The 22564-nt window shown below is 40.2% G+C and overlaps 1 protein-coding gene and 1 long non-coding RNA gene across 8 annotated transcripts; both read left to right on the top strand.

The window, feature by feature from the left end:
• Window positions 1-1529: 1529 nt before the first annotated feature.
• Window positions 1530-10278, top strand: LOC124483560. Of its 7 annotated transcripts, none has more exons than XR_006957861.1 (4): window positions 1530-1611; window positions 8029-8128; window positions 8329-9107; window positions 9311-10278. It is a non-coding gene; the product is annotated as an uncharacterized LOC124483560 (long non-coding RNA). The 7 variants fall into 7 exon arrangements; XR_006957864.1 differs by lacking the exon at window positions 1530-1611 and adding an exon at window positions 6249-6592; XR_006957860.1 differs by lacking the exon at window positions 1530-1611 and adding an exon at window positions 6600-6996.
• A 10451-nt stretch (window positions 10279-20729) lies between these two features.
• On the top strand, window positions 20730-22145 carry LOC124483673. Its single transcript, XM_047044205.1, has 3 exons — window positions 20730-21223; window positions 21670-21838; window positions 21957-22145. Exons 1-3 carry the CDS (start codon window positions 20752-20754, stop codon window positions 22084-22086), a joined length of 771 nt encoding a protein of 256 aa, XP_046900161.1. The 5' UTR covers window positions 20730-20751; the 3' UTR covers window positions 22087-22145.
• The last annotated feature ends 419 nt before the right edge of the window (window positions 22146-22564 follow it).

Here is a 22564-nt window from a genome sequence, read left to right as displayed (position 1 = left end):
TCGTTTAGGAGCGTTCTAAAAGCGTTCTAGAGCGTTCTTAGAACGTTCCTAAGAAGCTCTTCGCGTTGAGAGCTTCTTAATGAATCTGGGAAACCCAGCCAATAACTGTGATAACTGTACCATCTAGAGGCTTTACTAAGAACTGCAAATGGAGTTGACTAAAGATCTCTTAAGTTGATGTTAATAGATGAAAATAGCAACTTTCAAATAGCCAAATGAAATGCAATGAATTATTAATTAATGCATCCTTTGTGTTACGCACAGTAGTTACAGACAGACCCTTTTTGAGTTTCTCAATCCTACCACAGATGCGCCCTCAGCTGATTAGCACCTCTTCTACCGCTCTCCCAAGTTGAGGACTCCTCCCAGCACAGACAAAAACATTTGTACACACATGCACACACCTTCAAACACATTTTAAAAACAGACAAGAACTTATGTCTCTCAATCGTTCTAAAGATGCGCCCTCAGCTGATTAGCACCTAATCCCTCTGCATAGAAACTCACTGTGTCTGTACAGCATAGGAGCTATCGAAAGAAACAAACCTTGTGCAATCCTCATGGCCAGACTTATGACTAGTTTTGTTCCAATGGACCAATTTGTCCCCACTCAGCATGACTGGGATGTGAAAAACAATTCTCATCCGTCAAATTGACCCTGTGCTCATATACTATTGTATATTTGCACTGCTGTAGTGTTTGGTGATTGAAAAATGAATTGGGTAGTGCTCCTATGTGTTTTACCAAATGCAAGGTGCAGTCTGGGGATCCAAGGTCCAGTGAATTAAGTCCCCCAATTAAACCTTACAAAGGTGTAGCTAATTTTCCTTGAAGCACGGCATGCCTGATCAAGTGACCTCTGGGTTCATGTGATTGGATTTTCTTTGATGTGATGGTAATAGATCTGCAAAACCCCTGTTTAAGACTGGAGGGTTGTCCGCTGCCGATACTGTAACCTGCAAACATCAGCAAACAGTCAGATGTGCAAGGTGTAAATATGTCTCATATGAGTATGAGAAGGGGTTGATTATAAAATGTATACATTATACCAATGTCTTCATAGAGCATGTTACATCTTAAACAAAGATGTATATGCTCAAGAAAGTAGTGGAAGCACTACCTGAATACAGTACAATAATACAATTACTCAAGAAGATGTATGTTTACTTTATTTAAGGTAACTCGGAATGTGTGCATATGAATTTACTTCAGGTCAAAGACGCTGGAAGGAGTGTCTTAAGGATTGTTATAGCAAGACTGGCTGATCCAGATCAGGAGATTAACTTTGATACACCTCTATAGTCCTGAAAAAAGACATGACAATAACACAACCAGACTCTTTCCCTGCATTTTACAATACTAATAGTTACACTGTTCTGCAATAAATGATTCATGTTTCATAGAGCAAAGATGTTCTGTGCATGTTAAAACAAAATATGTGAATGTCTGGACTTAGTCATGTTCAGTTGTCATACTTCCTTATCAATTGTGAACTTCAACCCTGTCCCAGGTAAGTCATGTGAATACTTCCAGTCAAAGTTCCAGGAAACTGCTTCAATGATCTCAACATGATTGCGGTATACAGAAGCTGCCTGCAGTAGCATGACAAAGGTAAGTTATGTTGTTTGTAAGTTTTAAAATTGATAACTACAAATTGATAACTTTGACTCAATCTGCCTTGACATTGATTTAATTGCAATATATGATTCAATTCAGTGTTATATGCCTTGTACTAATCTGGTAGAGAGGTGCAATAGTGTGAAACTTGTAATTATGGTCCGATTGGCCGAAATATACTTCACGGTATGTGAAGGCCTATACGCACAATGGCTGCCAATGCTACTTGTCCAAGTCTCCCTAGGCCTTCAATGTATGCATACGTAAGGTACTGTAATAAACTTTGCTTCCGCTATGGAGTGTAGTTAGTCAATGCAGGCTAGTGAGAGTACACGCGCTGGACATAGGAAAGGTAACACTCAAAGTACAAAAACGTCACTTTATTTGAATTCATAAGAGAGCATTGAGCCAGGCACACAGATCTTCCGGCCTTTGATAGAGCCCCCGCACTTAAAAAACCCCCACCGGGCCGACCCCGGTGCCTGTCACTCGGGCAGCCCCTCTTAAATACACACCCCCACGGGGCACGGCAAACGTGTCCTTACACAGCAAACGCACGCTCAATCCCCCTAGGGCACAGCAAGCATTGGCCACACGGTGCTATCACACCCACAGTTCACCGCAAAGTCACGCGTGTTCTCTTATGCACGGGTGCGCAGTGCCTCCCGCGGTACTCTGCCTCCCCGCTCTATTCTTTAAAATCGCAACCTAAAAACTAATCATGTGCGGCTACCTACACAATGAACGAGACAGAGATTATAATCGTATACTCAGCTCTCCGGGGGTTTGGGACCCTCCCCTGGGGTCTGCGCTTTGAGGCCGCTCCACAAACAGCAGGAGAGCCTCCTCCACAGGCTGGGAGCGGACAAGGGTACGCCTATAGCCCCGCTATCTAGGTCGCCCTAACCCGCCAGGGACCTCGCCCTGTCCCCAGTGGCGTAACTATAGGGAGTGCAGCTGCACTAGGGCCCGTGGCGAAAGGGGGCCCGTCCTCGATGTAAAAGTGAGACAACCTGACCGGGCCCCTTAAGGCAATCTGACCGGGCCCCTTGCACCGCTCTAAAATCGCAAGTTGCGGATCACATATGATCCAGTCTTATGAATTCGCAAACATTTCTCAATTATGGTGTCAGTTATTCAGAATTTTGAGCTATCACCTGCCCAATAAACATTTTAAAAACAGTCAGTGTTAACAACAGCAAATAATTCATTTTTCCTCATTTGCCTTTTGCTGAATGAAACAAATCTCGTTTTTATTAAGTAATATTGCCCTCGAAAAATAGCAAGGATGTCTCTGTAATATTGTTGTCAAAGATTCCCGCCCACCCACACACGATTGTTCCCATCCAGTTGTTGGAATACCACAGACAGTTGTTGTTGGGATACTACAGTTGTGTTGCATTAGCGTTTTGAAGCGAATTAGGCTACCCCATGCCATTCCCTTTAACATAAAAGTGGCTCCAGAAAGCGGCAGGAACGAAAAGAGCAAGATGTAAGGGTGGCAAAGCTGTCAAAACTATCCTCATTTGGATTTGTGGCGAAGCGTGTTGAAGAGGACACTACGTCTGACCCCCAGCCCGGCAACAGCAATGAGTGTGAAACTCAGCCACCAGGGTAGGCTAATAATTACATAACGTTTACTGTCTGGTGTATGCAGTTGACATGGCTATTAAACGTCATAAAAATTCACATATAAGCCGAGGCTATACCAGGCAGCAGCCAGGTTAGATATAGTAAACTATGTGCAGGATGTAGTCGGAAAATAGCTAAAGCTAGATAGACTAAATGTAAACTAGCATATCTAACGAACATAAAATCAAATATTCACCATCGAAGTGACTGTTTTTTTTTTTACTAGTACCCAGATAGCACACATGACAGATCGAAACGTCATTCATAACGTCGGATAAGCCTCGGTAAATGATCAGATTTTCTTTTCATCTCTGTGCTCTATTTAAACGTTGCAGATACGTCGGCTCATGACTGACTGTTCCATTATGCTCATTCCGTGTTGTAGCAAGCATAATCTAGAGCCTGAGACTCCCGAGTCAGAGACGTTCACTTTTTAAACCGTCATCCAACTTCACATAGAAGGAGCAGTCGTTACCCTTAATTGTACATCATAAGTAGCCTAAATTTCCTTGCGCATCGCTAAGCTCAACACTCAATAATTTCGCTTGACGATAGGTCGGTAAGGGGCCCGTTGGTGAGATCTGCACTCGGGCCCGCCAAGTCCTTGTTACGCCGCTGCCTGTCCCCCCTCGCTGTCTTCACGCCGGCAGCCCTAAATGGTCTGCGAACGCCGCCACCCCCCGATTGCGTACAGTGCGTCTAACGATTCGCGATGTCCACCACAACGGCTCCCAGACCAACCACTCCCCTACCGACTTACCGATCGTCTCCCCATTTATACCCTTCTCGACACTCCCCTACACAGGTGGAGCCACTTGCCCAATTATCAGTGCAGCGCTTGACCACTCTCCTAACTAACTCCCGTCATTCACTACAGTACTATACAAACAGAAATTGTGGGTCAGTAGTATACCAAAGATTCTCTAATATTCTGCAAGATAAAAACAGTTCAGTTAAGACAATCACGTATTCGATTGGAGCATTTATTGTTACATGACATTGACATGTAGATATCATTTTGGCGGAGTGGATGATCTGGGAAGCACTCCCTGCCTCCTCGATGCAACACATACATACATGACATATGAGGTAGGGAGCAATAGAGATATAATCCCCCAGATGGATAGAACACACAAACAGCATGGGGGAGAAGGGGATGGTGGAGGGCGGCAGCAGCACTGATCATACAACAACCGGGGGGAGCGTGTGCGTAGCCGCGCGTCTTATCGGGCGTGCCCAATGAATATGAGCTTCTAACGTGGGTGTTGTGGGCGAAGAAAAGGAAGACGTTTTACGTCCCCGACATGGATGACGCGCGCTGCCCGAATTTTGCCCTGCTTGAAATAGCTGCGCTTATTAAAGGGGCAATTGACTGCAAAACCGATTTTACCTTATCATTGTTGAAAAACGACAGTTCGGAGGGTAAACTGTACATACCGTGAATATCAAAGTCTATTGACACCTCTTTCCTATTCAAATCTCAAAAAGAAAAAAATTGGCTGTAAAACGCTAGCTTTTCAACAAAGCCACCGGTCCTACGTAGGACCGGTGATCGCCCTCTTATTGGCTCTGGTCTGTATCTTTGTCACGCCCCAGAATTTACATCCAGACCAGCCAGAGGTAGCGTCTATCTCCGATATAAGTTTAGCTGCGCGCTGCTCTGTGTAGGCTACTTATAAGGAATTACAAAGAAGAACGTTTTGAATTATAACAAGGATATTGATTATGGACCACGGTCGTAAATGCTGTGTTCCAGGCTGTACAGGGAAGGCTAACACTTACAGTCTTCCCAAGGAGCCAAACATTCAACAGGCATGGCTGCTGTTGTCTATGAGAAGATCCAGGCGAAGTTCGACACTCAATCATTCATTTGCTCTGAACATTTCACCCAAGACAGTTTTGACAACCTTGGACAATTTCAAGCAGGATATGCTAGGAAGCTGAACCTGGAAAGAGGTGCTGTTCCAACCGTATGCTCATTGCAACCGCAAGCTATAAGGACAGTAAGATGTTGTGCTAACAGTTATTAGCAATGCTAACGTTTCCTGTATATAGCATACCAGGTAGAATGCTAAATACGTTTCTACACACATCAAATGACTCTAGCTAGACTAGCTGTAGTCAGCATTAGAAGGGAAGCTTCCGAAAAATAGCCAGAAAACGAACTGCAGTCTGGCTTATTGCTAACGCCAGTCTAGATAATCTATTTGAAAGAACTGGAGAAAGGTAGGTTTTAGATACAGGATACATTAGCATTGCTAGTAACTGTTACTAGTAACACTTAGACTGTAGGCATGTAAACAAGTTTAGCTTGCTAGTTAACGCAAGAGCATAGAATGTGTGATAATTTAGCCTAGTTTATTGGCAATGGGGCTAACGTTGATTCATGTTCCTGACTGTGTTTCATTCAAATAAATAACCTGTGTAATGAAAATCTACAATTCACGATGCATGTTTGTCCAGATCTTTGTCATGTTATTTTACAGCAAGATATCTAGAGCTAGCCTAGCTAGCTAACTGAAGCCGAGTAGAATCACGATTGCAACAACGTTTGGTTGCTAAGCTGTAGCCTAATGTTCTACCCACCTAAGTCAATCCAGTTTGCTTCAACAACAGAAGTGGAAACAAGTAATGTTATCATTTCAAATGTTATATAGTCAATCTGTTGAAAACAGTGTTGTGTAGACACAATAGATTTATTTGTGCGTTTTTATTTCAAGTCTCCAACTTCAGTGTTTCAGCGAGTGCTGCTGTTGGCCGTGTTGCGTTTTTGCTCCCAGCTTCACGCGTTGATAACCAACCAATCAGCGTGCAGCTTATCTAAATATTAATGAGCATACCATAAAAGGAGAAAAGCTAGTGTTTTTTCCCGGGAACATTTCAGACGATCTGTAAGAGGGCATAGAACAGCACCCGGGCCATTTTCAACCCAACCAATGTTACATACCCTATTCGGAGACCTTAAGGAACAGTGTGAAATACCCCAAAAACCCAGTCAATTGCCCCTTTAAACGGTCAAGAAGTAGTACATTTTGAAGAGCAAATAGCCTATCTGAGCTTGTTAGGGCTTTTATTTTCTTTCTTTTGCTGAATGTTGCTATTTTACAATCTATTTACAAATTATGTAGACTGTTTAACTACTTCTGTGGAATGTTTTCCGTGGTGCTGTTTATGTAAGGCTTAAACTAAATTGAAAGCGAAAGTGTAACTTCAGCGCTTCGTTTGTCAGGAATACGTAAGACTCCATCATAGTTTTTAGGCTAAACTGCTACATTTTGATTTTCTATGTCAGTCGATAGTTTTCCTCAAGACATTTCAGTTAAACACAAAGAAACTTTATAAGGTACAGTTTAACACGACTGTTCTCGTACTGAGTGACGAATTTTGCCCTGCTTGAAATAGCTGCGCTTATTAAACGGTCAAGAAGTAGTACATTTTGAAGAGCAAATAGCCTATCTGAGCTTGTTAGGGCTTTTATTTTCTTTCTTTTGCTGAATGTTGCTATTTTACAATCTATTTACAAATTATGTAGACTGTTTAACTACTTCTGTGGAATGTTTTCCGTGGTGCTGTTTATGTAAGGCTTAAACTAAATTGAAAGCGAAAGTGTAACTTCAGCGCTTCGTTTGTCAGGAATACGTAAGACTCCATCATAGTTTTTAGGCTAAACTGCTACATTTTGATTTTCTATGTCAGTCGATAGTTTTCCTCAAGACATTTCAGTTAAACACAAAGAAACTTTATAAGGTACAGTTTAACACGACTGTTCTCGTACTGAGTGACGAATTTTGCCCTGCTTGAAATAGCTGCGCTTATTAAACGGTCAAGAAGTAGTACATTTTGAAGAGCAAATAGCCTATCTGAGCTTGTTAGGGCTTTTATTTTCTTTCTTTTGCTGAATGTTGCTATTTTACAATCTATTTACAAATTATGTAGACTGTTTAACTACTTCTGTGGAATGTTTTCCGTGGTGCTGTTTATGTAAGGCTTAAACTAAATTGAAAGCGAAAGTGTAACTTCAGCGCTTCGTTTGTCAGGAATACGTAAGACTCCATCATAGTTTTTAGGCTAAACTGCTACATTTTGATTTTCTATGTCAGTCGATAGTTTTCCTCAAGACATTTCAGTTAAACACAAAGAAACTTTAAAAGGTACAGTTTAACACGACTGTTCTCGTACTGAGTGACGAATTTTGCCCTGCTTGAAATAGCTGCGCTTATTAAACGGTCAAGAAGTAGTACATTTTGAAGAGCAAATAGCCTATCTGAGCTTGTTAGGGCTTTTATTTTCTTTCTTTTGCTGAATGTTGCTATTTTACAATCTATTTACAAATTATGTAGACTGTTTAACTACTTCTGTGGAATGTTTTCCGTGGTGCTGTTTATATAAGGCTTAAACTAAATTGAAAGCGAAAGTGTAACTTCAGCGCTTCGTTTGTCAGGAATACGTAAGACTCCATCATAGTTTTTAGGCTAAACTGCTACATTTTGATTTTCTATGTCAGTCGATAGTTTTCCTCAAGACATTTCAGTTAAACACAAAGAAACTTTAAAAGGTACAGTTTAACACAATTGTTCTCGTACTGAGTGACTACTAACCAAGACATAGCAAGTTAAGTTATCTGTCCACAGTTCTTTACTGTACGTCATGAATTATGATTTTTTAATGTTTTTTTTCTTCAGTGGATTCATAAAAAACAGCATTGAATGATATGTGCCTCTTTAAAAGGCAGTGGGACATATTTAACAAGTGATTTACTGTAGGCTATCTGTGTTGCAGACAACCAGGTCGACCAGGTGACAGGACTACCAGGTGACAGGACTAGGCTTGCGTTGACTCAACTGTAAAATGGCAGCTGAGCACTCAACAAAATGTTCTGGTAAGTTAACCATATTTTCTAAAATCCTTACATTGTGTCTGTAAAAGTGGTTTAAGTGGATGGGTGTACAGCTCAGTGGTAGAGCAATCTGACTTCAGGTCAAGTACCCCCTGTATGGCCAGTTTGAAGAAAAAGTCTGCTAAATGGATACATAATTACATAATTACGGTTTAATTTATTAATGTTTTTGTTTCCCTCAGAGGATCTTACTCCTCAGTCTGATCTCCGACTTGTACTGCTGGGGAAAGTTGGGGCCGGTAAGAGTGTGGTTGCCGGACACATCCTGGGAGAAGGGAACTGGAAAGACAGAGGCATGTGTGTGAAGAAGCACGGAGAAGTAGCAGGAAGAACAGTGACTGTGGTGGAAACACCAGGCTGGGACAGAGTGTCTGTGAAACGCACGTCCAGCCAAATCAAAAAGGAAATTGTGAAAAGTGTGACTCTGTTACCCCCAGGACCTCATGCTCTCCTGCTTGTGGTGCCCTTAGGGGAAGAGATTTCAGCCAATGAGAAAAAGTCAATCCAGCACCACATGGAGCTTTTGTCAGATAGGGTTTGGAAACACACTATGCTCCTGTTTGTTAGTGAAGAAGAGGATACATTCACTCTCTCCAAACAGGTTATGGAGAGTACAAAAGCACTTTTGGAGAAATGTGGAGGCAGATATCATGTTCTTTGTGGACCTTCAAGTAATCGTACGCAGGTGACAGAGCTCCTGCAGAAGATTGAGGTGATGGTGGAGGAAACCGCTGATGAGTTCTTCTTACCCCAAGTGTACTATGATCTGTTTGAGAGGAAGATGCCCAGAGAGGTGTCAGAGACAAAAGGATGTATGAGGAAAAAATGAAACAAAGTCTGGCAAAACAGAAACAAAGATACGAATGTCAGCGGAAAAATATGGAGGATTTGTATAAAACAGAAATGAAGGCAAAAGAGGGGTTGAGGAAGCGGAGGAGTAGTCTTGACAATCCACCCACCTGTAAGCATACATTTTTGAAGAGTAAAACAAAAAGAAATTCAAGAATAGAATAGAAACACCAAATCTGTCGATTCAAAATCATGAAATGTTCACTATAAAATGTGAACAGCACAAGTTTTGTAACCAATGTATCACAAAACTAACTACAGACAGTAACAAGCTGTTTTGTTTGAACCTTTTGTGCTTTTGTTTGTTCTTTCTAGTCAGTGGCGAAGAGCAGGAGACAAAGGATGATCATGGCCATCAGAAAGTGGACCTGGAGGTAGTAAGAGATGGTTACAAGGAGGCGGGCATGGCTGTTATGAAGCACTACATCAAGCCATTATTTATGATAATTACTACAATCGTGGCAGCATTCTTTGGGGCGATTGCAGGAGCCCAATATGGACCACTGGGCTCATGTCTTGGGATTGTAGTTGGTATTGGTGTCAGTGTTGTGGTGTGCTATGCTGTCCGGGAAGCAGCTACAGCAGCAAGAGACATTCCATGCTCAACCCCAGTCCAAACAAAACACCTCCTTTTATAGTATTTTGTACTTGTATATATTGTATATTGGTTATGTTTGGTGTCACCTTTTGGTGATATTAGCTTTTTAGGATAACTTGTAACATGATCTAATGACAATATCTAATGACAGGATGATTAGATTAGCTAAAATTAAACTTGTAATTTAAATGTAATTGCATGGGTATAAAGCCAATGAAATGCTGTTAGCATCTAACCAGAAGTGCAAAATAATAGCATTTATGTACAGCAGTGTGAATATACTGTAAGTACCAAAATATGGAGGCACTGTCATGCACTGTATTTTACTGTTTAATGTTTTAATGTTGTTTTAGTGGAAAGATACATGAATATAGGCCAACACAAAGATGAATACATGTTACCCTTTTCAAGAAAGTTGCAATTGTGTTATTGAAAGATATATATTTTATTTTACTTAAACCATTTGGTCCAAGAAAATCATAAAGATACAGGAGTAGTCCAGTCAGAGCCCAACATAAATCAATGTAGATATACACATTTAATATGTACAAATCAAGGTGTAAAAATGTGATTTTATGCTTTATGTCTAAGTTTCTTTTTTTAAATGTAGACTTTCTGATGTGTTGCAGGATGCCTTTGTTTTGTCTTTGTGGGACACACATAATTCATTAAATGGTTAATATTTGACTGGTAGATTCATTTTGTATACATACAATATTGTTACATTTTGTTACATACAATAGTGTAAATTAATTTATGTCTACAATCACACCTGAGTCATACGGGGTTATGTGGACACGTTTGCTTTAAGCAACGCATAAGCACGTTTACATTTAATAATTACTGCACAATGCCAAAGACAGTGAAATGAATACATGATGTTGAAATCCATTTCTGAGGAAACAGACAGTTATTGCAGCTGAAAATGGTACAGGCTTTTTTTCCACTTGTGGGCAGTACAGTGTATCAGTACTGGCACAGAGTATTGTATTTTTTTTACAAAGCAGTGCTAAACATGAAGACAGGGGAGGTGTTCCCTGCCTCGTTCCCCTATAAAGGTCCTGCAGAGGAGCTTCGCTCAGCGAGGACCTTCACTGGAGGACAGGTAGAGACACATCTGTTGTTTCTATACTCTCAATGGGATAAAAGTGTGGTTGGAGTTGTAGAAAACACAGACAAAGGCCAAAGGAAATGTTAAAACCGGAGGCTCCAGTTTTTGTTAACCAACCTTGGAAAGTTTATTCAATTTTCATCTAATTGCTACGAATAAACAGTCTTTGATCAGAAGGTCTTATAAAAGCATGACTTTTTCCAAAGGTCTGTAACACAGACTGGAAACTCTCAGGTCCTCTCCCTCTCCAGAATTCCTCACAGCTGGTCACAGCACAGAGGACTTGATTAAAATGTGCTCACCTTGTGAGCACATTTTAAAAGGTTATCAAGAGTGCCATGATCAGTGATCATCCCTGCACTGCAGGAGCAGAATATGGATGACTGGGCTTATGTAGTGGTATTCTCTTCGGCATCATAACACCCAAACACGAGTCAGACACGATACCATACAAGCTGAGTCATGAATTCCCATACTCCCCTACCCATGGGCCCCACATACAACTAATGTTAAACGAAGCAAAAATAAAACATAACTGTGATAACTTTACCACCTAGAGGCTTTACTAAGAACTGCAGTTCACTGCGCAAATAGAGTTTAATTAAGATCTCTTTGGTTGATGTTAATAGATGAAAATAGGAACTGTCAAAAACCCAAATGAAATGCAACGAATGTTTAATTAATGATTCATAATGTATGTGGATTACAGAGTAGTGGGAAACTGATCAGCATCTCTATTATTCAAAGCAGATGCAGCAGCTTTCATGGAGGTGATGTTCTTTGCATGTGAAATTCCACCATAGGTCTTCTCACCCACAGTGCCATCCTTCAAAAAGAAAATCCTTTCTGATGAACTTCTACTCTATGAGCTTAGAACACTAGGAAACCATTGATAACCAAGATACCAGACGCTTTTATCCAAAGCAACTTCCAAGAGAGAGCTTTACAAAGTGCATAGGTCACTGATAATAACACCGAGGTATCCCCAAACATTGCGGGTAGCCAAACATAAGGCATACATTGTGAAAAACCAAAAATGAGTGCCAAAGGGAAGAACCATAAGAGCATGTAGTTAAACAAGTTACAATTAAACAAGATGAACCTCAAAAAAGTGCAGGAGTGTACCTGTAGAAAAGCAAGGAACAGTAAGCATATTTCACAGCGAGTACAAGTTTTAAAAACAGTTACAGCTAACCAACAAGTCTCTAAGCAAGAGTCTTTGTGATCCTGGGGGAAACTAACATCAGGTCCAGCACATCATTCCTAGGTGCCGTTGTATTCCCGGAACAAGTGTGTCTTGAGCTTTTTCTTGAAGGTGGGGCGACAGTCAGTGTCTCTGATGGAGGTGGGGAGTTGATTCCACCACTGGGGGGCCAGACAGGAGAAGAGCTTGTGAGAAGAACTTTCTTTCCTCTGCCTCACCTGACATTTCTCCCGAAAGCCCTCATGAGGCCACAGAAACATCCTCCTCCCTTCTTCTTCACTTTCTGCGTGGGAGCAGATCTGTAGAACTGTGAGTGCTGAACCCGTGCCCAACTCCACTTTGTAAATACTTCCTATAATATTGTCTTAATCACTTTAACAAATGCAATACCAAGCCACCACCCTTTTTAAAGTCATAAACAAAAATCTCATTCTGATAGACGTGTTCATCGTTTACATCAACACCAGCTGACGCCAAATGGTTTGAATTCTTTGATAGATGTGATGTTCCAAGATGCTGTTTTTATCTCAATGGAATTAACGTGTTCACATACTTCTGACTGTAACAGATGACTTAGCTTCGGTCTTGTATTTCGTCATGTAGACCCCAGCCCAGATATTGTGTTGGATTTGGTTGGATTCAGTGTATTGACATGCCACTGTCTTGCCTTGGTATTCGGCACTCGCATCAGTGCTGTGATTGTGTCGCGGGTCGTCTTGACCTCTCTGAAAGTCTCGTAACCGTTTATTGACACTACTTGCCTTTTTCTGACACGTTCTCAATCTCTGTATATTCTCTCCATCTTTCTTTGTCTCTCCATGGCGTCACTGTAAAGTTGCCTGACGAGGGCTTTTCTAAAAACCTAACCTCATGTCTTGATGCTTTTTTACCGTCTTCGATGTAATGTGTCACTAAGTGAATGTTGTCGCTAGACGAGTCTTTCATGGATCAAACCTCAGATAGATCTCTCAGGCTACTATTCTTCCATGTTTTCTGCATTTTGTATTCCTGAATATGGTAGTTTTATGATGCATTGGTGTTTTGGGGGGGTGATGATGAGTGTCTTCTACTTTCTCCACATGTGACAGTGGAGGATTTGGAGCGTAATGATGGAACTGCAGAGAGCCCCTATTTCATGTCCAAGAACCTGCTCACCATCCTGAACAAGTCCAACGAGGGGACCAAGACAATGGACTAACCTGAAGGACTGTGTGTGTGTGTATGTGTGCGTAGGACTGTTATTGATTGCCACACTGTCTGTGGGTATGTGTGTGTGTGTGATGGTTTTGTTGATTGACTGTCAGATGACGTGCGTGTGCATGTGAGTGAAGAGAACAAAGGGAGAAGAGTTCCAACAGCCATTATTAACCATGTCTGTGATGTGTTTGTAATGTGCCTTAAGTATGCTTTAAAGTTTCACAAAAGCTAAGCAATGAGAGATTACTTTTATTTAACAAGAATTGTTGTCTTTCTGACACCCGTTCATACTGGCTACTGAAGTAACACAGTCTAATTGATAAGTGGCAAATGTTTGCTAAAAAGTAGGTGAAAATGACAGGTCAAAAATGTATTTCATAGTTGGGTTTCTATTTAACCATGTTTGTACTTTTGACATTTGACTTTAGAGAACTTGAACTGTTCATTCTTTTTTCTCTATTAGATGTCTGAGTTGTCATCTTGAGAATGACAGTTTTATCTGTCGGGTTACTATGGATACACTGTAAAAAATGTCAGTGGAATTAACAGTGAAATGCTGTTAAATCATGACAGTAAAAAATTGTTAATAGAAAAACAGTGAAGCGGTGTTTGATTTACAGTAATATTTAGCAAAATACGGAACCTAACACAACTGTTACTTTTAATGAAAGAACATGTGAAAAAAATCATATTTATTTGTAAAACGTACACATTACTGTAGTTTAAACACTGATAAACTGTAATACAATAAACAATACATTACAGTAAAAAGTACAACATGGGAGTGTTAAAATAATGTTTTTTTTCGTTATCTTTTTTCTTATACATAAAGAAACCGTTTTACATTTTACAATTCCTTGTGCTATAATTTACAATATGCACAAATACAGTAAACTTATGTTGATATGAAAGGTTAGGCCTATGACATGTTAACTGCTGTAAATAAATTAACATATAGCTTTTTAGCATCTTAGACACAGGAAACTACATTTCTTAGAAAACTTAAATGCAGAAATGTAATGTAAGTCTTATTGTCAGTGTGGGAAAGTGGTGTTTACATATGAAACACATTTAAATTTACATATCAGCAGTTATGAGCCGATTAGGTGTTAGAGAATGTGGATGACCAGTTTGCCTCAACTTCTAAGAAGAATGTCAACAGTGAATGTGACTTACATGTTTCTCATAGAACCAAGGTATAAAAAGAGCAGACTGGAGTTGGATGCTTTTTAAGCAGGACAGGAGTAACAGCAATCAAAACTAGATACTGATTTTAAAGCACATAAGCTACTATCCATTGCTAGCTTGATTGTGAGGGCCTTTTGTCATTTTGTGCTCAATCTAATACAATGAGTGAATCATAAAGTGTTTAAATAGTAAACCATTATCAAATCATTGCACTATATTGCCAAAGCTCTTCAGTAATTATGGATATCCATAATGTTTGTTTTTCATTTTAAATGTTCCTATAGAGAGGTGTTAAGTTTCCTTGCACATCAAACAAATGAAATACTCATTCAGCTTTGTCAGCTTCTCTTATCAACCTTCTATATCAACCTCTCTCAATCCTAGTTTTTGGGCCTATAGCTTGCATGTTTTTAGATGTTTATCTGCTACAAATGAGTGGGTTGTCTCAAAAATGAGTTGGAAGCAAGATACCACTATTAAGTGTGCCCTTTGCACCCCTCCCCCCACCTGTCACAGGGCCAGGCTGCTGCTGTAACCTGCTAGCCAACCTTTACTGAAGGGACTGTTTGAACGCACTGGAATTAAAACATGTTTATCTTTATGTATATTTGAGACCACACTTTCGTAGATGAACGTTTCCACTATATGTTAACGGATTTTAAGGTTGATCCGATTAAATGGCTTCACTCATGACTGTGCGGCAACACACAATTTCAAACAAGTTTGCTGACGACACAACCATTATGGGGCTCATATCTGACAGTGACGAGTCAGCCTACAAAGAGGTTGATACCCTGACATCATTTTACATTACATTTACATTTAGTCATTTAGCAGACACTCTTATCCAGAGCGACTTACAGTAAGTACAGGGACATCCCCCCCGAGGTGAAGTACCTTGCCCAAGGACACAACGACATTTTGCGCAGCCAGGAATCGAACCGGCAACTTTCTGGTTAATAGCCCAATTCCCTAACCGCTCAGCCATCTGACATCATGGTGTCGGGACAATATAACCTCTCTCTCAACGTCAGCAAGATTTGGGAGATTATGTGTACCGTATTTTCGGACTACCAAGTCACTCCGGTGTATAAGTCGCAAGACCAGCTATGAAAAAAGTGTGATTTATAGTCCAAAAAATACGGTATAGGTTTAGTATAGTGTACTGTATATTATTATTGGTATATTAGGATATTATATTTTAGCTTATAGATGTAATCTAAACTGAATACTTATTTTATGTTATGTAAACGCTGCATGTTCAGTATAGGCTGCAACATAAAATGTGCTTGGCAAAAGTGCAGGTGATTGCAGTACATATTGTGGACAGATGAATTTGAAATTTAAAATTATATCCATAAATATTAGTAGTTATTCTGCCTGCTCAAAGCATGGAAATGAAGATAAACCATAACAATGTTCAACTTTTAGGCCTGGTTTGCAGAAAGGTTAGACCTATTTTCTCCTCCACATGCAGTTAAATGTTTATCAGTTATTTATTTTTGCTTGATGTCATCTGTTTGAATATAAATTATCAAATTGAAAGTTAATCTTTGTTTTCATTACAGAATAATGTACAATTTAAATATAACAGTACTTTTCGACGTAGGCCTACATTTTACATTCCCGCAAAAATCAACGGCTGATGCGTTGAATTTCAAATTTATCAAATCACTGAGTAGTAGAGTTTGTTTCCGTCCTTTCATTGGACCACGTAAAGCCCGCGGGAGCCAAGTTCAAGCTTGTGCTTAGCTGCAGGTTGCCGTTTCCATCTATCCACACACTGCCAGCGCATGGAAGAGCAATTTGTGTTCAACGCCGACGACGATTTTTTGCAGGTAAATACTTGATTTTCTTCAAACTTGATGACTGTCAGAAAAAATACTAGCTTCTGTTCGTTTTTTTTAATTTTTTACCGAAGGTGTATTTTACAGTATCGCCTACTGACCGAAGGTTAGTTAACTACTAGTAGCTAGTCTGGTGGGTTTTCATTCTAAACGCTAGACCTAGGCTAGCTATTAGCTCAGTATGTTTAGCAAATCTAGCTAGTTAGAGTACGTTACAGCATTAGTTGTGGAGCGGTGGTGTTTGCCGTGACACCTTGAGTTGGAAAATATTTGTGTTAAACGGGTGGTTTTATCAGTTAACTGAAAATTATTTATTGCTGTTTGCCATTTCCATCCATCCACACTGCCAGCGCATGGAAGAACAATTTGTGGAACCTAGCTACGTGACTGACAAGCGCCGACGACGATCTTTTTCAGGTAACTAGGTTAAATACTTTATTCAAACTTGATGACTGTTTGTCAGAAAAAAATAAGAGCATTCTAAAAGCTAGAGTTACGCTAGCTACCTCCAGTATATATTTTTTGCTAACTTAGAACTAACGTTACAGTTAGTACACACATTAGTTGTGGAGCGGTGGTTTTTGCAGTGACACTTGAAGTGGGAAAACTTTTTTTAAACGGGTGGTTTAGTCATTTTACTGAAAATGATTTCTTGCCTTTATTGCAGCAAAACCTTAGATAGCTTAAAGGGTTATGTTCGGCATTGTAGAGTTCATAGGAATGAACCTCACTGTCTTTTCAAATGTGTTGGCGCTGACTGCAAGCGGACATTTTGCACCTACCCAGCTTTTAAAGCTCACTTTTATCGTATTCATAATGTGTCTGTACCCACTGTTACTGCTAGAGCCGTTACAGATTTGAAATGTGCCGTCGCGCTGTGTGAGCGCCAATTTCACACAGTAAAAGAACTCCTCTCACACTTAAAGGAGCATATAGTGGAGGGGCGACCTGTTGCATGTCCAGTCATTGGTTGTAAAAATACGTTCACTGTTAAGTCATCATTTACTGCTCATATATCAAGGAAACATAGAGCATGTTCAGTGGATAGCCTAAGTGAAATGTACAGGGAAACTAGTTCTCAGTCTAATGCTGCAGCTGCATGTGAAGATGCTGGTCAGTGTTTAAATGATGCAACAACAAATGAAAGCACTGAATTGCCACATAATTTCAATGACATCTTTCTAAGGAATGTATGTTTGTTCTACCTAAAATTGCAAGGGCAGCTCCTACTTCCAGCTTCAACAATACAGACAATTGTTGAAGAGATTCAAAATGTTCATGAGTTGGGACAGGATTATACTTTGAGTAAACTACATTCTCAGCTCAAAAATGAGCTGTGTCTAACAGATGATGCTATTTCTAAAATATGTGATTGTGTGAAGGATTCAGATCTGTTGTCGTCCTGTCATCAGGGACCACTGAGAACAACATATTCAAGAGCCCAGACTTTCCAGAAAATGTTCAAATACATAGAGCCTAAAAAAGTAACATTGGGAAATGATGAAAATATGACAGAAAAGTTTGCTTACTACATACCTGTGAAACAAACCATACAAAACTTATTGGAATCTGAATTATGGAAGAATAATGTGTCTTGTGAAACAGACTCTAACCCAGATGAATTTAGTGACATAAGTAATGGAAAAATCTGTAAATCCAACCAGTTCTTCATTGAAAATCCAGGATGCCTGAAGCTAATTCTGTACCAGGATGCTTTTGAAATTGTAAACCCACTGGGCTCTGCCAAGAAAAAACACAAAGTTCTTGCAGTATATCTTTCTGTGGCTAATCTATCTGCTCATGTGCGGTCCAACACGGATCACATGTCCCTTGTCCTATTGTGTGGAGAGAATGACCTGAAACAATTTGGAAGTGTTAAAGTTTTCTCAGAGATGCTGATAGATTTGAAAGATTTGGAGGAAAATGGAATAACAGTAGGTGGTGAAGCTGTCAAAGCGGCTCTATACTGTATTGCTGGCGATAACTTAGGTTCACACAGCATTGGTGGGTTTACTGAAAACTTTTGTCGCTCTCAGTACTTTTGCAGGTACTGTGAAATCACGCTACATGAGTTTCGTGGTAATCCAAATGTGTGTGGTCCACAGCGCACCCCTGAACATTATGATTCTGCTGTTGTTGAACTACAAGCCGAGGACAGTCATCACAACAAAGGCATAAAGTTCAACTCTGTTTTCAATACTTTGAAATCTTTTCATGTTTGCCAGCCTGGTCTCCCACCTTGCTTGGGCCATGACATATTTGAGGGTGTCTTATCCTATGATGTTGCACTGTACTTAAAGTATTTAGTTAAGAAAAATAAGTGGTTTACATATTCACTTTTAAACCGGCGCATCAAGCAGTTCAAATACAAAGGATCTGATGCTCTCACAAAGCCATGTGCTGTCAACCCAGAGGGTCTCAGGCTTTCAGGTCAAGCCATTCAAAACTGGAACTTCTTAAGGTTGCTGCCTGTATTAATCGGTGACAAAGTGCAAAATCCAGAAGATGATGTGTGGCAATTAATGCTCCAGCTTAAAGATATTGTGGATATGATTTGTGCACAAAAGATTTCACTGCCACAGGTAACTTATCTTGACATTGTAATCCAAGAATATTTGGAATCAAGAAAGTGTTTATTTCCTGACATTACACTAAAACCCAAACACCATTTCATGCGGCACTATCCGGGACTCATTTTTAAATTTGGCCCCTTAATTAGAGTGTGGACGATGCGTTTTGAAAGTAAACACAGCTACTTTAAGAGATGTGCCAGGCATTTGAAAAATTTTAAAAACATATGTCTAACTTTATCAGAAAGACATCAGATGTTCCAGGCCTATCTTTCATCTGGGCCAGGGTGCAGTCCGCTTCTACGAGTCAAAGACAGTTGTGCTTTTTACCCCAGCCTTTACAGTGACAAAATTAAACATGCAGTGAGAGGGTTTGGCTTTTCAGAAAACAATACTAGTGTTTCCACAGACATAGAGTATAAAGGTACATCATATAAAAAAGGTAATTTTCTTGTGTCTAAAAATGATGAGTCCATGGAGTTTGGAGAACTTCTCATTGTTTTAATTCTCAATGATGCAGCTGTGTATTTTTTGATGGATATACATAAAGCTGACTATCATTCTGAATACCATCTGCACTCAGTGACAAAACAGGGTACATGGTTGCAATGTCTTAACATCAACAACTTGGTAGATTTTTATCCGTTACCATCATACATTGTTAATGGGCACAAAGTCATTCCGCTGAAACACAGTGTGTTGTCGAAATAAAAAATTATCATGGCTACTGTTGTAGAGAGAAACCTTACGAAAAATGCATATATGTTCGGTATAAATGGTAACAAATAATATCAGAAAAATATGAGTGACGGCAGTTTTTTATCCTTTAAAGTTGGTATCGGTTTTTGTAGCTAATGCAATTTTATTCCAAAAAACTTTCAATGCTGCATTGCTTTAAATTGTGGTGTTTGTCCTGGTGTTAGATTTCTTCAGAATCGTTACCTGAACTTTTAAGATGTACAGAAATGAGGGCTAATCCTTACTCGTATTATATACTCAAGATAGATATTCCTATTATTCGTGCATTAGTACAGTGTTAGTTCACAACCTGTCTAATTACCCTTTGTCTTTCATTTGTAATTTTGATAACTGTCATTCTTCCTTAATTCCAGAAATGACTGACTGCTAGCAAACATTTCTACGCACCGCCATCAACGAGGTCTTGCCTGACCTTCCAGTAGTGTCTAAAGATATTCTTGAAGAGACATTACAAAACCTAGGGGTGGAGACGGATGCTGATCTACAGTTCATTGAGGAAGGGGATTTGCTTTCAGCCTTGAGGCCGATTCAAGCACGAAAAGTACTTGCTGCTTGGAAGCTGAGATGTAAGTCAAGTATTAGAGTACAGGATGCAACCTTTGCCCAAAAGTGGCCTATATAAAGATACATTTGAAATATAGAAATATTCACATTGTGTTTTTTTGTGTGTGTATTTGTAGGCCAGACTCCAGAAACCAGCAGCTCATTTGTCTGTGCCTCCCCAAGACCTTCCTCAACCTTACAAGCTTCACCCGTAAACTCATCCACAACCTCTTCCAGCAGCTGCCAAAGCCCTGGTATAGACTGGGTGGACACCTTTATGATCCCGTGGGAGAAATTCCCTGAGGAATTAATACAAACATTGGAGACAGGAAAACGACCAGTCCCAAGAATGAGAAGGGAGATGGTCCGTATTGTGGCTTGTGAGATGTTGCAGAAGAATCCTTGCATAAGAAGAAGGAACTCAACTGAAGTCGCGAAAAAGATGGTTGCTAAATATCCACAATCTCTGCAGGACATAATAGAGGGAGATGTGATTGGAACAGGCTATCATTCTCTAGTCAAGCAGTTGCAAAATAGGATCGAGAATTTGAAGAGATGTTCGACTCCAAAAATAAGAAAGCGAAGGCATCATTCTGACGGGTCTGACACAGATGAAGTCCCTCCTGAACAAAGAGCGGCAATCCAACACAACTATGGGTGCATTAAATGGGATTTAAAGTTCCTGCCCCGTGGAGAGACCCTAGAGAGCCAACAGGAGAAGACACAACAACTGAAGAGAATGTCACAACAAACTGATGCAAATCCAGAAGAAGTGAAACATCTGATGAAGTTGACTTTCTACACGCAGCGCAAAGAGGTGAACAAGGGAAAGAATATACACTACCTTCTGGAAGAGTGGCCGCTTTGGTTCAATGAACCTGGCATGGGAGTCCACTATAAGGAACTTACCGGAACTGGCCTCAAAGAAACTTTCATACGGAACATTGATCTGAAGGGGAAACGGCTCCTAAACTACATGAACACTGTTGGCGTGAACAAGAACAAAAAGTGCCTACAGGCTGTAACAAAGATACAAGTGATGAGAGGAGAGCTGAGCGGTTGCTCTGAAGACGTCAAAGACTTGGTGCTGCTACTGCTGTCCTACTTTGACGAAAAGGAAGATGTGATGTTCTGCTATGTAGAGGACACATGCCTGGTGGGGGAATTACAGATGGACCAAGTTCGCTTGACTCCCACCATTGTGGTTTGTGGTAAGTTAAAATTTATGTTGTATATTTTGGGAGGATTTACTGCAATTAAATCTGTATTTTATTATATTTGTCAAGGGGTGGGCAATTCCGGTCCTCAGGGGCCACTGTCCTGCATGTTTTAGATGTTTCTCTGGTCCAACACACCTGATTCAAATGAATGGTCATTACCCGGCTTCCACAGAGCTTGATAACAACTCATTCATTTGAAACAAGTGTGTTGGAGCAGGGAAACATCTAAAACATGCAGGAAAGTGGCCCCTGAGGACCGGAATTGCCCATCCCCTAGTCTAAAACATGTTTTGTTGCCCTCTTTCACAGCAGTACATTGCTTATGATGGTACTCCTATACTGCAATCTCCTATAAGCAATTCTCACAAAAATGTACAATGTACTCATTGTTTTCAAGAAAACATCTTGTTATAAATTTTGTTTTTTACATTTTCTAGGCAGATCCTGCTATTCTTCAAAACGTTTCATGCTGAGTGTGGATCGAACCATTGTCCACAACAACATCCCGTCCTTCGTTTCTGCCCTGTGCCTGATGTTTGGGAGCTATTACTGCTTTAACATCCATTACCCATCAGAACTGGCATCAACCCTGGAGTTTCTGCAGAGGTGTGTCTTTTTGGATTGGCTTTATCCAGCATAATAGCTAGAATGTTTGTATTTGATTACATTTTTGCTGTTGTTAATTAAGCAATATTATTAATGCTGACTTCTGTTTTTTCCGAAGATGTTTCTTCTCAATCAATCCAGAGAAGGGCACAAAAGTGGAGAAGACGCGAACAGCCCGTCTTCACGTGAACCCGAGAGTCCTTACCCTAATTCAGGAACTTTCTGATCACGAGTGGCGTGATGTCTGAGTATGGACTAAACTAAGTCAGACTTCTGATATTTGATGTGGATCAGTTATAGTTTAAAGCAGAGGACTTCAACCCTGGTCCTCAGGGACCCCCTGTCCTGCACGTTTTAGATGTTTCCCTGCTCCAACACACCTGATTCAAATGAATGGGTTGTTATCTAGTTATGCAGAAGTCTGTTAACGACCATTCATTTGAATCAGGTGTGTTGGAGCAGGGAAACATCTAAAACGTGCAGGACAGGGGGTCCCTGAGGACCAGGGTTGAAGACCTGGTTTAAAGGGATGTTTCAGCTCATCTGCCCAGTTATTCATGATTAAGAAAATATGTTCACACAAGATTGTTTGTGCTGAAGATATGTTGCAGTGCAATGGTTGTATTGCTGTTCTCATGCCTTAATACATTTATGTATAAAAAGGGAGGATTGTCCTTTCCATCATTCTTGCCCTATATTTTTCTTTCTCTCCTTCCATCTTTCTTT

Source organism: Hypomesus transpacificus, chromosome 21 (genome assembly GCF_021917145.1).
Source record: "Hypomesus transpacificus isolate Combined female chromosome 21, fHypTra1, whole genome shotgun sequence".
Taxonomy (NCBI): Eukaryota; Metazoa; Chordata; class Actinopteri; order Osmeriformes; family Osmeridae; genus Hypomesus; species Hypomesus transpacificus.
The sequence above is the reverse complement of the archived record's forward strand: the minus strand, read 5'-3'. Positions and strand labels throughout refer to the sequence as shown.

Bases quoted from the DNA above. Each gene is read 5' to 3' on its own strand.
- LOC124483673 (XM_047044205.1), top strand. From the start codon at position 20,752: ATGTCACAACAAACTGATGCAAATCCAGAAGAAGTGAAACATCTGATG. The intron at 21,224-21,669 runs GTAAGTTAAAAT...TACATTTTCTAG, and splicing joins TCCCACCATTGTGGTTTGTG to GCAGATCCTGCTATTCTTCA. The intron at 21,839-21,956 runs GTGTGTCTTTTT...TTTTTTCCGAAG, and splicing joins ACCCTGGAGTTTCTGCAGAG to ATGTTTCTTCTCAATCAATC.